This window comes from Mauremys mutica, chromosome 1 (genome assembly GCF_020497125.1).
Source record: "Mauremys mutica isolate MM-2020 ecotype Southern chromosome 1, ASM2049712v1, whole genome shotgun sequence".
NCBI lineage: Eukaryota > Metazoa > Chordata > Testudines > Geoemydidae > Mauremys > Mauremys mutica.
In genome coordinates this window covers 104,436,454-104,452,214 of record NC_059072.1, presented here as the reverse complement: position 1 = coordinate 104,452,214, position 15,761 = coordinate 104,436,454, and the positions used below count along the sequence as shown (strand labels likewise).

Genomic DNA, 15,761 nt, shown 5'->3' with positions numbered 1-15,761 from the left:
TGTAACCACAAAGAGCAGTGAGCTGCCAGCTGTGGCCATTACTGTAGGACAAAATGTTCATTATCTGCCTGCATTAAAGGAAAAGTGAATAAAATCTAGTGTTCGGTGTCTAAGCTCCTTCCCCACCATCATGTGTTCCATTCCAGTGCTCCCCCTCCAGCGTGGTAAACAGTATAGAGTCTACTCTGGAGGCAGAGGTGACTGTGTTTCTAGGTTTTATGGAGATAGTCGATGTTGGTGTGGCTTACTCTCACACAGAGATGGGGTACAGAGAAATTGCCTGTCTCAGTGTATGGAGACCATGTGTGATTGAAAGTGGTTGGAAAAATAGAGATGAATGTTTAATTTAGAATGAGATGCCAAAGAGCAATGTGAAAGGTAGTTCTTTTATTCTCTCTCCTCTCCAGTATGCCTTCCTGGTGACAGCATCAGTGCAGTTTGCTGGAGGAATCATTGTTTTCTTTGGGCTTTTGATTTCCCCGAAAGAAGTGGGTAAGTAAGAGGTCCGTGTCATCTTAAACCCTAGTCGGCAAGCAGGTTTGCAGCTCTCCCGTGTGGCATTAAAAATGTGGTTAACATTGCCACGTCACTTCAAAAACCCAATTCCTGCTGCCAAAAGTTCATGTCACTGACACAGTTCTAAACTTGCCTCGAAGCCCAGTAGTGGCTACCTGAGTGAACGTTTTCCAGGCCTGCAACACGCTAGGTGCAGACAACGTTATTCACATGGACAGAGGGTCAAAGAGGGGTCCAACTAGTGTGCAAACCATATTCCTTAGAATGCAACCATTTCCCAAGTGTCCTTCCTATGGAACTAGGTGTTTTTCTAAGAGTTAATAGAGGAACATGCAAGTAACTACCATGGGAGTAAATTGTGTTGAGCAGTAGGTTCAGAATCCTCTCCATCCCATGAGGGGAAAGAATGCCTTGGGTTTGCAAAACTCCGCCAGCTGTTTAAAGATTGGCATATAGGCTCTAAAGGGGGCACAGGCCTTATCTGAGAAGATGGTTGACAAGGCAGAGTCTCCAGTGTGAGTAGAAAAGAGATCTTCAGGGCATTGTCAGGGACATGGTGGAGTCTCCCAAGTTTTTGGGGAGGCTGCAGAGGAGGTAACTGTTGAAGTGTTGGAATGTATATAAGGATGTCCTCCAGGTCAGACAGCGTAGGACAGCTTCTGGCAAATCCACCATACAGAGTCTTCCTGTTAGTTCATCTGTCAGAACTGCTGCTGGTACACTGTGAGCATCCATGTTCAAATACTGCCTGAGGTGATGTGTGCAGGACCCACGCACAGGGAGTCTAGCCACTAAATAGGGGGAAATGCACTAATTTGTTGTGTCTTCCAACTAATGGCCAGACACTCAGAACAGACAAAGCCGACGCCAGGATCAGACAGAATACTTTCAAGAGCGCTAGAAGACAAGGGGTAGTTTCTACTGGCGACTCTGCAGAACACCATCTAGAAGAGTTTCTAAGCCAAAGGAGGATGGAGGTATGGGAGAGGAAGGGGATGTCAGAAGGGAGAAATGCTTAAAAGGAGTGCGCATGGGTTTTGTGTGGGGAAAGAATGGTGTTTTCCTTTGTTACTAGTGTACATTCTCATGTGTTATAGGCCTCCCTGAGCTTGGAGAAGAACAGGAGGGCAGTGCTGAAGAAGATGCAAACAAACCCTTAATCAGCAACAATGAGGAGGATGAGGATGATCAAAATTACTCTATTCAAGCACCTGATACTAGCAACCAGCCGAAGGCCATTGGCTTTTTCCAAGCTTGTTGTCTACCAGGTGTTCTACTGGTAAGGACTCAGCATTGTTGTTTGTGGTGATGATTTACAGATTTAAAAATTTTATTAAAGCTAATGTTAAATATATATAATACATAGGTTGGGAAAAGTGTGTCCACAGCTGGGTATAGTGCTTAGATCAGGGCTTGGCAACCTTTCAGAAGTGGTGTGCCGAGTCTTCATTTATTCACTCCTAATTTAAGGTTTCGTGTGCCGGTAATACATTTTAACGTTTTTAGAAGGTCTCTTTCTATAAGTCTATAATATATAACCAAACTATTGTTGTATGTAAAGTAAATAAGGTTTTTAAAATGTTTAAGAAGCTTCATTTAAAATTAAATTAAAATGCAGAGCCCCCCCGGACCAGTGGCCAGGACCTGGGCAGTGTGAGTGCCACTGAAAATCAGCTTGCGTGCCGCCTTCGGCACGTGTGCCATAGGTTGCCTACCCCTGGCTTCGATTATCCACAGATATAAAGTTAGTTTTTTAAAAGTCATAAGATACATAGAGTGCATAATCAGTAATAACCCAAATTTAGGTGAATAGATTTAACAATACAGTTTATATATTAGACTCCAAATACTCGGGTACATCACTCAGAAAAAAGTTGTACAGAGATTTGGTTGTGGAAAGCAAAATATATCAGTGAGTGGCGATTGTCCTCAGTAATTGAGAATTAGGTTGGTTGTCCATTTAGAAAAAACAATCCATGAGGAAAGTGTTTTACTTTCCTGACTGCGTTTCTCATCAGCAGTCCAGCTCATTCCTCCTGGTATTGCCAATGTCCAGTGAAGAATACAGATCACACAGTCATCACTCCAAGAGCTAGAACCATACTGAAAAGGATCCTGAAGGATGCCATCCGCTGCCAATACGTGGAAAACCTGAAATGGAAGCCAGACCAGGGGAAGGCATTCAAGGTGATATGCAAGTGGGACTCCAGCAACCACTTCCTCGCCAGGGGCAGCTTCACCCATTTTGCCGACTGGCGGTTCATCCACCGTGCCCAGCTCAACTGCATCCCGCTCAATGGAGCGGTCCGTCATGGGAATCGGTACAAGTGATGCAGGTAGTGCAGCTACGCCAACGAGACGCTACCTCATGTCTTGTGTAGCTGCAAGCCCCATTCAAGAGCTTGGCAGCTGCAACACAAAGCCATCCAAGATCTCCTGGCCAGAGCCATCCCACCACCCGTGGGGAAGGTTGCCGTGAACTCTACCATCCCCGGAACCGACAGCCAATGGTGACTGGACATCGTCATCACCACCTAGGACCGAAAGAAGATCATCATGGTAGACGTCTAGTCCCTTTCGAGAACAAGACCCTGGCCTTCCACGATGCCTGAGCTCAAAAGGTAGAGAAATACGGCCCTCTGGCTGAAACCTTGAGAACTAAGGGTTACCAGGTTCAGACACATGCACTGATTGTCAGAGCCTTGGGCGCGTGGGACCCCACTAATGAGCGAGTGCTGAGAGAATGTGGAATCAGTCAACGCTACGCTTGGCTGATGCAGCAACTCATGGTGTCAGACGCCATCAGGTGGTCGAGGGACATCTACACAGAATACATCACTGGACACGCACAAACTGTGTTAAAAGAACATTGTTAAGGTTACAAAATCAAGCACTCAAAAGTTAGGAAATGCCAGGATTGAGGTCACCTATGCAACCAGAATTGACTGCCACACAGGCAGATGGACAGATATGGAAGTGAGGGGGACACAGGATTAATTAGAATGTTGAGGCTAGGGGAGAAGCTGGGAACTCCACACCATCAGGCAACCAGCAAGAGGTCCTGCAGTGAGGGCCGAAATTACCTTTCCCCATAACTTGGGGGAAGGAAACACACACGCGGCAGGCAGGGGGAGTACAAAAATCAAGACAGAGCAAAAGCCACACTAATCTTTTTTTGGTCATGTGATGATTTTGAGGGCTCTGAGTCATACATGGTCAAACTTTTGGGGTTGGCAATACTGCCCTTGTGTGTATGCATTATGGTAGTCTTTAATTACAGGATTGCACTTTTTCCCCACAGGACACCTGTCATTCAGTGCACAGGATGGACAGCGCTCAATTAATGAGCAGCTATTCAATATTTTGTTTTATCCTTGTTCAGTGTATGGCCCCCAGCCTTATTTGCTACACACTATTCAAACCCTGTTCTGAATACAGAATTTTTAATTCCCTCCTGGGCTTTCCGATGGCGCTTATCACTACAGTATCTGAATGCTTCACAAGTAGTAATTTATGTTCATAACAACCATATGAGGTGAGGGGTGGTATTATCCTCATTTTACAGATGGGGAACTGAGGCACAGGGAGATTGAGGTCAAAGTGCCCACTAATTTTGGGTACCCAATTTGAGATGCCATGGGGCTGATATTTATTTCAGAATACTTAGCCTTATACGTTCAAAGCACAGACTTCAGTTGCAGCTGAGAGTGTGCTTTTCACTTCTGCAAATCCGACCCTTAACGTTGCACCCATAATGTTCTTTTAACACAGAATTCTGTGTTATTTCCTAGGTTTTTATTTTAAGCAAACTGAAAAAAAAAATCCATCAGGTGGCATCATATTGAGATCCACATGGGTAATGGACAGGGATGGAACTTTTAGATCCACTGCAGAGACCTTTGCCACTGGAGCTAATTGAGTAACTGGAGCGGTAATAGGTTGTGGTCCTCCCCCATGTGGACCAGCACTAGAGGGGGCCGAGACACACTTTGCCAGGGGACTTCACAGCTGTTTACTGACGGCAGAGGAACAGTGTGGTCCATCTTGGGTTCCATTTCAGGTTCTGGAGGGGAGTGTTCTAGTGAGCACATACCCTTCTGCCCCCTCCACTCCAACCTGTCCCTCTCCTAGTCCTTTCTCTTATCTAGTCCTTGCTCCTTGGCCCAGCCCCCATCTCCTTCAGGCATCGTGTCCCAGTCTTCATACTCAGCCAGTCCTAGTCTCCCACTCTGGACTCCTTGTCTGAGGCCTCATTTCTCTCTTCCCCATCCCCACCAACCCAGTCTCCTTGCCTAGCTAGACCCGATCTCCCCATCTTACCCCAGCATCCTTGTCCGATCTCCCCTTCCCCCCTCCATTGGTTTCTAGTGATTCCACATTCCCCACCTATCTCGCAGTCCCAGTCTCTAGTTCAGTTTCTCCCCTGCAGATCCGTCTTGCTGTTTTCCTCTCACCCCAGTTCCCAGTCTCCTTGTCCTGCCAGTCCCAGTCTCCATCCCTCCTCCTCCAATCTCTGGGCTTGTCTGCACTTAAAAACTACAGTGGTGCAGTGCAGCGCTTCCATGTAGACATTACCTACGCCCACAGGAGAATTTCTCCTGTTGATGAAGATAATCAATCTCACTGAGAGGCCATCGCTAGGTCGACTGAAGAATTCTCCATAACACCGGTGGTGAGGTCTTTGTAGCTATGTCTCTCGAGGGGGGGTTTCACACCCTTGAGTGACGTAGCTGTACCGATGTAGGCCAGCTTAGACCTGGCCTCAGTGTTCCAAGCATCCAACCGCTTCCAAATGATTCCCAGTCTCCTTCCTCCACCAATCCCAGCTTGTCCTCCACCCCGGCCAGTACTCCGCTCCCAGTCAAAATTTTCTCTCTTCCTCCTTGTCCCGGTCTCACCAGGCTCCTTTCCCTTCTACAGGGTCAGCTCTTGTCCTCTCTGCATTTGAGTCAGGCAGCTTCCTCCTCCATGCTGCATTGGCACCAGCAGGGTGGTTCTTGAGAGCACAAGAGAGATGGGCTCCCTGCCCTGATCTGGTGCCCAGCCCTAACCTGGAGCAGCTGGGAGCTGCAACTGTAAGGAATGTCTGGCTTTGCCTCTCTACCCCTGGGCTGTCGCATGCACAATCCAGTCACACACACAGGAGTTGTGAGGAGGTGCTGCATGTTCCATTGCTCTGTGGGGTTGGCACATGTGTAGTCTGGTCAATGCTGGGGGGCTGGAGCAGTGGCTGCTAACATTGAAAGGCAGGTACAAAGATGGACTTTCCGCCCCCATGCCTCAAAGGCTTATAACATGGCAGATATTCACAGGAATAGCAAAAGGCCCATCCCTGATCCTGACACAAATGCCCCCCTCTGTGAAGCATCAACTTCCTGTTCCAAGTGTGGGGCACTAGAACTTTTCAAAGAAAGAGTCAGAAATGTTTTTAACATGGGAAGGACAGTATAAGAGTAGCCTTATGCTGACTCACCACTCTGGGCACTTGGTAAACATCCTCACGTGGGACAAATTAGGGAGATAATTGGTTAAGGACTGAATGATTAGCCAGGTGGCTCAGCACATGGGCTGAGGGCAGCTAAAAGCCAGACAGGAAGAGGGGAGGGATAAGCTGGAAGGGCCAGAGAAGCCCAAGATCTCTTCCCTCTCACCCTGTGCCTAGGGAGAATGTATGAACCCTGAGCTGTGGGGAACTTGTTCTGGTTTATTTACAGTGTGACTATAGCCCTTTTAGTTGGACTTGTCACTAGCTGTGCGTGAGGACTGTTTGCAGACAGGAATCTAGGGTGAAGGAACCCTGCCCCGTGACAATGGGCAAAAGAACCTTGTTCTCAGAAATGGCGAAACAATTTTGGCTTAAACTTAAAGGCAAAACCCCACTAACCTGAGGGGCACACCTGGCATGGAAAACTTCACTCCCAATGATAAAGTTTGGTAAAGTTATAAACAACTGAAGACAGGGTTTTATATTGAGACATGTTTGATGACCTTAATAATAGGTTGGGTGGCAGCATTGCCTATGCTTATGGTAGCACCTAACGGGCGCAGTAAGAGTAGGGCTGCCATTAGACAGGGTGCTGTACAGACACCTCAGTCACTGAGGAATTCCATGTATACAGCTTGGTGAAGTGATGACTAAGGGGAACATAACCACCTTGAGCTGTGTAAAGGCCATACAAGAAGAGGACTAATTTTTTGGTGGGGCGGGGGAGATTCTGGGAGAAATGGGATAAAACGGTGAAAGAAATGGAAGCTGAATATTAGAAAAAAGGTTCTGATGGTGGAATAACTGCCCAAAGAAGTAGTGGAAGTCCCCTCACTTGAGCCCTGTAAAATTAGGTTGGTCAGAGTGCTAACAAATACATTGGAGGAACAATCCTGTGTAGCCAGGGCAAAGGACTGGAAGATCAAATCGATCATCTGTCCTGTGTTGTTCCAGAATTACTTTACTGTACTAATGGGGCCTTGTGAGCAGCTTGGATGTGAGTCTGGAAAGTGAATGTGGATTCCTGAATACAAACAAGGATAACTTCCAAGAGATAGATACACTCATGAAGCAAATCAACTATATTCCTACTCTGGTTTTCTTCATTTTTTTTCCCCTTCTCCAACTGAACAAGTGCAATGGAACTGACAGCCTTCCTCTTGGGTCTCTGAAGATTAAGAATGGCTAGTCTCTCAAGCAATCCAGTCGACCATTCTGAAGTGCTTTGTAATGATAAGCAGTGGGCTCAGTAAGGCCCAGTCCTGCTCTTCCTGAAGAACTTTGGTTGACTTCAGTGGGAATCCTGCCCATGAGGCACGTAGTGTTGGGCCCTATAAGACAGGAGGCTTAAAGGGAGGCAAGCCTCCGTTGTTCTGCTTTCTAATCAAACGCCTGCTGAAGAAATCTGTGTGTTAGGAGGCATTTATTTTATATCAAATGTCTTTGGCACTAATCACTGTATCATCTGTCTCTTACCATATTAAAACAAGCCGATAATTACACATCCACAATCTATCCTCTTGGGTACCTTAAAAAGCTACAGCGTGTGCCACTCAGCGCTGGAACTCTGCAAACATGGCTGACAAAATAACCTTATACCTGCCCTGACAGCTGCTGAACCAGGTCTCTGGGCTGTTCGAGGGGAGGTATTTCCACTGAAAGAGCCCTCCTGCAAGATAAGGCAAGTTCACTCCCCAGAACCATAGCAAGAGCACCACAAACAGTCTCAGCTGTAGGGAGACATGGTGCTCTCAAGCATGTCTAAAGCTTGTGTCTTGAGCTCTGAACATTTGGGTATTACGAGGAGTTCTTTGTAGGGTGCTTTGAGTATGTAGCAGTATTCTGAATGGCACACAGTGATGCAGATAAAATGTGGTACTTGCCATAGTCTTTCTCAACATAGTGTGCAAATAATTAAGGGCCCCTGGCTTGCTTAGTGTCACGTGGTTAACTTCCTCTGATCTAGGAGATGAACTGATTGTTTTCCTCTTTAGAAGCTTGTGCTTTAAGTGAAGCTGCTGGAAGAATTGGTGTTTCAACCCATTGTGTCCAATGAAAAGAACACTAAAAATAGACATCCTGGTTGATTTTTCTCCTCCCCCCAATCTGTCCCTTTGATGTTCAGCATTGGGCTTTCCTGACATTGCATTCTCATGTGAAATGCAGAAGTACTTACCATGGGAGCTTCAGCTGTGGAAGGAGGAGGAGTTGCTACTTGTGTTTTTCTAATGCTAACTGCTTGCTGGTTTTTTGGCCATTTTTGTCTTAGTATTCCCTGGCCTATGCCTGCTTGAAACTAGTGAATTACTCCTTCTTCTTCTGGCTGCCGTTCTACCTCAGCAACAACTTTGGATGGAAGGAGGCTGAAGCTGACCAGCTTTCAATTTGGTACGATGTGGGAGGAATCATAGGTAAGTGCAGCAAGCAAACAACTTCTTTTGTTCGTTGCCCAGCTCTTAGGTCTCTTGCTCTTTAACATGAAGGAACCACCTGGGCCTAGTTTACTGAATGTGCCCAGCATGCAAGGCCTGGTTACGTACACTGCTGCTCTGGTTGCATTGTAAAACATAGGACGTAGTGAGTACCTCTAGAGAGCTCAGACTGTTTAAAGGGGTACTATCCTATTTCTGTACACTTCAGCAATAAGAGCTTTTCGTCACTTGCTATGAACGCGAGAGTATCCCACTCAATCAGATGTCCCCCGGGTTTCTGTCCTACTTCTCACCGGAATCCCTGAGCGAGAGGCTAGGCCTAGATTAGGGGTACACTCTACCCTAGCAGCCGTTCCCACGTTGCTGCAAACAAAGGGCTCGGTTCAGCACTGGGGTGAGCGGGCACAACTCCATTGTCTTCAATGGAGCCAAGTGTAGTTGTGCTTGTTTATGCCAGTGGTAAAATCTGTACCTGTGCCTCCTAGCCAGAACAAAGAGAGACACTCTTTATGGCTTGAGCTCTGCTCTCCCATGTTCACTGTTCCTTGGCTGGGTAAGTAGTCCACTCTGCTTTCCTGCAAGACACTCCTGTTCTGGGTCTGCTTTGCTGTCTCTATGGTCTTGTTTATACTAGAATTATTTCCTAATGCATTATCGGCAGTGCAGCTCCACTGGTGATTGCCATGATGGGCATGCTAGTGTAGACAGAGCTGCCAGCATTGTAACCCTTGTGGTGTTAGATCTGCTCTGATCAGGGTTAGACAACAAAGTGTTAAAAGTGTCACTGGGGTGTCTAGAATCGGTTATGCGCTAGTGCTCCCACCAGCGGAGCAGAGCCGTTAATAGGAACAGTAGGAAACTCTAGGAGACGGCCACGATGTGTTACATTGCGCAGACCTGAACTGAGATTATAGGAAGGGTGTGTGGGGAAAGGAACAAACAGCAGAAGCGCTGACTGGCTACACACAGAGAGAGCGAGACATAGTAATCAGTCCTCGCTACTGTGTCCTGAGTACCCTGATTTGATATTGCCTTGACTGTGTCTCAGGCAGCAGTGAGAGTTTTTTGTCCACAATAGAGGTGCCAGAGGTAAAGATAAAAGAACAGAATTCAGTAAGTGCAGCAGTGTGTGTGTTCCATATGTTAATTGGAAGGACACGATGAGCTTTCATTTTATTTTTGCAGGTGGGACAATCCAAGGCTTGATTTCCGATATGCTACAGAAGCGAGCTCCAGTGCTAGCGATCAGCTTGCTTCTGGCTATAGGGTCTCTCTTTGGATACAGTCGTGAGTATATTTTGCATTACTGTGGGCAAGGGGGGGGGGGGGAAACCTTTTGGGCCAGATGGATGGGCACTTGCCAGTTTCTATGCCTTGAACCTGTTTCTGGTTCAGGATATTGCCCTTTAGAGTATATTTCTGGGCCAGTCACACTCTGCAAGGTTGTATTGCGCCAAGAGATCGTGGCATCTGGGAAGATTCTGGTTAACGATGGGGAAAGATGTGGGTTGAGTGCTTGGGTTTCTTTGTGCCAGTGAGGAAGCTGGCATTAGATGTGCTCCGTTAGCTGCATTTCTAGCATTGCCAACATGTCAGAGTTACAACCCGTAAAGCAGTAGCGCAAAGGTGCAAACATCTTGAAAGAGGAAAAGCCCATGGGGGTGGTGGGGGCAAAGGGTGAGAGAAGATCTAGGAAAGGATGAGAAGTCAGAAGCTCTTAGACTTCACACCATTTACAGAAGCACTCCAGCATCTGGCAACTAATGGGCTTTGGAAACAGTCTGTTAGGACAACTAATTAAAGGACACATTTAGGCTCAGCAAGCCAGTGGACTTGGGAGCCATCATAAGGTTGAAGATCTCACATGTATGCTCTCTGGCCGCACCAAGGGAATCCTTTAATTGAGTGATCTTTGGCAGGTTACTTGACCACTCTTTGCCTCCGTCTCCCCATCTAAAATGTGGGATGAGGAAGCTGATCTCCTTTGTAAAGTGCTTTGAGATCTACACATGAAAAGCTCTGTATAAGAGTTAGATATAATTATTTCTTATTTTATTAACACTCCTCTTTTCTGTCTGCCCCCTGGCAGGTTCTCCAAACAGCAAACCCATCAACGCGTTCATCATGGCCATTACAGGTATGTCATATAAATGTCACTTTCACCCCAGTAGCTGTGTAGACAGAAAAGAAACAATAACACTGCTGTAAAACCTTGTTAATGTATTCAAGTGTGCTGCCTTCTCAGCTAAATGCCATGGCCGCAACAGGAGCGACCATGAAGGCCCAACTGTTTTTTTTGTTTTTTGTTTTGTTTTTTGTTGTGTTTTTGTTTTTTTTAACACTGTTTTAAGAAGCTTTCACAAACAGAGGTGTAGAATAAGGAATTATGCTGCAGACTAGAATAGCTCAGATGGCAAGCGTCTCTTGTGTTCTTTATACTACAAGAAGCTATAAGCTTCCTCTGCCACTAAAGGTGCATACTTGGGAGCTTCCTTGGCAGCACCCCGTGATGTGGACTCTATATTAACCAGCATGAGTGAGGGTCCTTGGTTTCAAACACCCATATTTTAGGGGCTTCTGTGAATTTCCCCCAACTTCCTCCCTTAGACGCACAGAGAAGCACATCACAACCGCTGTGAGGGATAACTAAACCCTCTGGGAGTGAAGCATTCTTCCCCTTACTGCAACCTGTTCCCATAACTGAGACTTCCAGAACATCCCCAGTCCTTGACATCTGGGTAGCAGAAAATCCGTGCCCTGCGAAACTCTTGGGTTGTGCCAATGGCAGCCTCCTTGCAGTGCTATCATTGGAAGATGGTCTTTTGGTGCTTTCAGGGTTTTTCATTGGAGGCCCATCTAACATGATCAGCTCTGCGATTTCTGCTGACCTGGGACGTCAAGAATTGGTCAGAGGGAACAGTGAGGCTCTGGCAACAGTCACAGGAATTGTGGACGGAACTGGGAGCATTGGAGCTGCAGTGGGCCAGGTGAGATTACGAGAGGAACTGAGGAATTAGGGAATGTGCCTTTAAAATTCTACCTGGGAGTGACATGGGGGTTGGGGAAAAAGCTTCCAACCCCAGCTGAAACGTTTCCATTCATCTTTTTTTTTTTTTAATTTCCAGTTGAAACAGTGTTTAACAAACAAAACTTCTCTGCAGAGTTTGTAATGCAAATATTGTGGCAACAAATTTTGAGAATGAAATGGGGTTTAGACACTTCCATAACCTGAGCCGTTGAGATATGGAAAACATTTACACTCCATAAATAGTGAAAAGAAAATTGGATTTTCAAATTATTTTCAGTTTTGAAAGAAGGTGGTGTTAGCAGCTCTGGTGAAGAAATGTATTTACGAAATACTGTTTTTAAGATGAATGTCCCCTTTACATAGAACATAAGAATTTGTTACAATAGTTTGGGTGTGATTCTCTTTATCTAGGGCAGACTTCACATCCTGTAAGACTGGTATCGCTTGCTTTCATCTTCCACGCTGTGTGCTGTTATAGGAATTGACCACAGATTGTTACTGAAGCAGAAGCTGAGGGCATTGGCAATAGGAACATACTTGTTATGCAGAAACAAAATTCATGCACATGAAAGAACATAGTGCTGATTCTGGGGTTGGACAGGGCCTGTGATGTAACTGGCCCCATAATACTAGAGAGAGAGTAACATCATGAGATACCAAGATGTATGTTGGAGTGGAGTCCACACCCCCATTTCCCAAAGGAATTAGGGTTCATAATTGGCACTTGTGGGAATATTCCTGTGAATTTCAGCGGTGCTGATTGCAGGTAGAGAAGAACTTGTTAACTACTGACTGAGGTGGTTCTCCCCAGTAAATGAAATGGTCATTCTTTCTCTGAGAGATGCTTAGTTTTCCACACTTAACAGGCTGCTAACACCTTTCAAATCTTGTTTGGAAACAAATTTCCCAGTGTACCATGCTTCCTGCATCTTCCCCTTTCCACACATTTACCACTTCTTAAGGAGAGTGTCATGAAAAGTGGGTCTCTCTTTCTGAAAAGTTCTGCCTCTCACTGCTTCACTATCTGGACTTGCACTCATATCAGTGGGAATGCACTCATATCAGTGTCACTCCAGGTGGGGGAATAAGCAGCAGAAGCACCAGGAACGCTTCCAAAATGAAGATCCTGTTTTTGTGCCAATGTGCTCAGTAATAGAGAGGTACAGAGGCACTTTAATCAGAGTTGTATTCAAATACTGCATATAAGGGATAATTTCGGTCTTTACTTGAAACTTGCAAAGCCCTGTTGAGCTCAGGGTGTAAATCAGTGCAGAAGCTTGAGCATCTTATCTGCATAACAGGGTGTTGGAAAGGGTTAACTAGCTAATGTTTGTATAGCTGCTGAAAATGCATGTCCTTTTTAAGTTGTACATCTTCCTAGAGTGTTCCGCTTTTCTGAGGTTATTTACATTCACTTATGTAACTGTATGTTCTGTGCAATAAAATCCTTTGTTCAGTTTAGTCAAATTGTCGCCCCTTGAAGCTGTAATTAGTTTTTCTCCTCACTGAACATTGTTACCTGTAAAGCTTCAGGCTGGTATCTCTATTTTACCTATGTTGTATGGATTTATATAGAAGGATTAAGGCAGCAAGTCTCCCATTATGCCAGCCAAGGAGCCGCTAGATCTGAAAGAGAGAATTTGTGATTGGCTTTTTTTTTCTTTTTCTTTTCTTCCCCTCTTTGATAAAAGGTACACAAACTCAGGGAGATGCAAATGAAAGGGTGACACCAGAAAAACACCCCTCACAGTTGTGCATGTGTTGATGATCTAAATATCGTATTTTGTTTCTTTACAGTATCTAGTTTCTTTGATCCAGGACAATCTGGGATGGATGTGGGTTTTCTATTTCTTCATTCTTATGGTAAGAGGTCTTTTCTTCTTTAGCTTTTTTGCCCGTGTTGAGTCTGCAGCTGAAAAGAATTTCTGAACCCTAGAATACTAAACAAATAAATAATAGGATCTTTTTTGTGAGAGCTTTAATGACTTTCACACCTTAAACTGTTTCTGCCACAGCCATGAATTATAATGCTGTTCCCATAGCTGGTATATGGCTGGGGCACACCAGGAAGTGATCTAAATCAGCCATGGCAATATCAGTTCCTTCCACCAATCAAAAAATGGATTTTGAATTATTATTGCCAAATGAACAAGAATAGATTTTTAAAACAGGTTTTCTAAGTGATAGAAAGGGAAGCACTTGCTATTACCCCTTTTAAAAATTCTTGTATCTGGTGTGCAATATTCGTTCTGGTTGAATTTCACTCTAATTTCCAAGTTAAGATTCTGCCCCCTCCAACTCCCCTGTGTGCAAGTGCATTGTCACATGGCTTCCAGTGTTTCCAAGGAGCTGATGTTACATAAGAACGGCTATACTGGGTCAGACCAAAAGTCCATCAAGCTCAGTATCCTGTCCTCTGACAGTGGCCAATGGCAGGTGCCCCAAAGGGAATGAGCAGACAGGTTATCATCAAGTGATCCATGTCCTGTCACCCAGTCCCAGCTTCTGGCAAAGAAAGGCTAGGGACACCATTCCTGCCCATCCTGGCTAATAGCCATTGATGGACTTATCTTCCATGAATCTATCTAGCTCCCTTTTGAACATTAAGTATCAGAGGGGTAGCCGTGTTAGTCTGGATCTGTAAAAGGAGCAAAGAGTCCTATGGCACCTTATAGACTAACAGACCCACTTCATCGGATGCAAGACTATTCACCCACGAAAGCTCATGCTCCAATACGTCTGTTAGTCTATAAGGTGCCATAGGACTCTTTGCTGCTTTTGAACCTTGTCATAGTATTGGCCTTCACAACACCCTCTGCAAGGAGTTCCAGATGTTGACAGCGCGTTGCGTGAAAAAATACTTTCTTGTGTTTTGTTTTAAACCTGCTACCTATGAATTTCCATTGGTGCCCCTTATTCTTTTATTATTGGAAGGAGGAGATAACACTTCCTTATTTACTTTCTCTGTACCACTCATGATTTTATAGACCTCTATCATATCCCCCCTTAGTTGCCTCTTTTCCAAGCTTTTCCCAGTCTTATTAAACTCTCCTCAGACGGAAGCTGTTCTATACCCCTAATCATTTTTGTTGCCCTTTTCTGAACCTTTTCCAATTCCAATATATCTTTTTTGAGACAGGGTGACCACATCTGCATGCAGTTGAGCTGGTAATTTGTGCAGTCCTTTCTTTTGGGTTGGTGGGAGGGATGATCAGACATTGAGGGACCAAAATGAAAATGTTCTATAGGGCTGGCCCAGTATGGTGGAAGCACAGTGCTTCTGTCTAGGAGATCAGAGTTCACACCCTGAGCTGCTCAGGTTGGTAGTGGCTGGGAGTCTTGCATAATCCACCTGCTTCTCCTTTAGGGCTAGGGCTGGGGTGATGCCTTGCTTTGCTCTGTGATTCCTTTTTTGATAGGCTCCAGAGAGAGCAGTGCAAAGCCATGGAGTAGAGGGAAGAGCCTTAGCTTATACAGAAACTTCCGTGAAAGTCTAAAGCCCATTTTTGTCCTTCTGATAGGCAAACTTTGACTTTCCTGTTTCACTTCCAGCTTTCTGTGCTTACAAATGCCTCTAAAATGTGTTGGAGGGAAGATGCAGTGGCATGTACATGTGTTAATTCTCCTTCATGTTGTTTCTTTCCACAGACAAGTTCAACAATCCTGTTCATCTCACCGTTACTAGTGAGGGAAATTAGATTGCTCCTGCATGAGAGACGCTTGCGTACGCGGACTGGGTGACTGCCGCTTCCCTTCAGAGGGACTGTCCAAGGAAAATCAACAACTGGGAGACAAATCAAAATTCTGGGAGGTTTATGTTTGTTTTCTTTTCTCCCCCTCCTGCCCTGCAAGTTTGGACTAATTCAGAATGTGCCACAAGGTTTTGCAGACCAGCCTTGGAGAACTTGCTGTTGGAATACCAAATAGATCGAGGCCATCTGCAACATGGAGCTACTGTTCCAAGATAGAGGGATGAATCAGTTTGGCTGTAGTCCCACCGGAGCCTTTCAAGTCAGCAAGTGCGCTCTTTCCTCGTGGTTTGTGGTCCCATTGCCATAACCTTTACTGATTATTTCTGGATGTCCTGATGACAAGTGTCAGATATTTAAAACTGAAGATGGGGAGTCAATGTTACAGTGAATGGTGAGACCTCATTATGCTGCAGAAACCGTACAGCCCACTTCGTGAATATTCTGAAGTTCTTTCTTGCTTTGGTTTAGAAGAATGAGCAAAAAGTTTATTTGGAATCGGATGCATTTGTGCTGTCCAGGTGTCCTGAAAATACCTTTGCTAAATCTAT

The 15,761-nt window shown here is 45.3% G+C and overlaps 1 protein-coding gene across 3 annotated transcripts in view; it reads left to right on the top strand.

Annotated features, from left to right (window-relative positions):
• SLC37A3 (solute carrier family 37 member 3) overlaps positions 1-15,713 on the top strand; it is a 39,831-nt gene extending 24,118 nt beyond the window's left edge. For all 3 annotated transcript variants that reach the window (XM_044989197.1, XM_044989190.1, XM_044989203.1), the window contains exons 8-15: positions 408-492; positions 1,614-1,795; positions 8,271-8,412; positions 9,619-9,720; positions 10,523-10,570; positions 11,269-11,420; positions 13,259-13,324; positions 15,110-15,713. In XM_044989197.1, coding sequence (XP_044845132.1) covers positions 408-492; positions 1,614-1,795; positions 8,271-8,412; positions 9,619-9,720; positions 10,523-10,570; positions 11,269-11,420; positions 13,259-13,324; positions 15,110-15,202 — 870 coding nt within the window. In that variant the 3' untranslated portion in view covers positions 15,203-15,713. The remainder of the gene's footprint in view (positions 1-407; positions 493-1,613; positions 1,796-8,270; positions 8,413-9,618; positions 9,721-10,522; positions 10,571-11,268; positions 11,421-13,258; positions 13,325-15,109) is intronic.
• Positions 15,714-15,761: the final 48 nt, after the last annotated feature.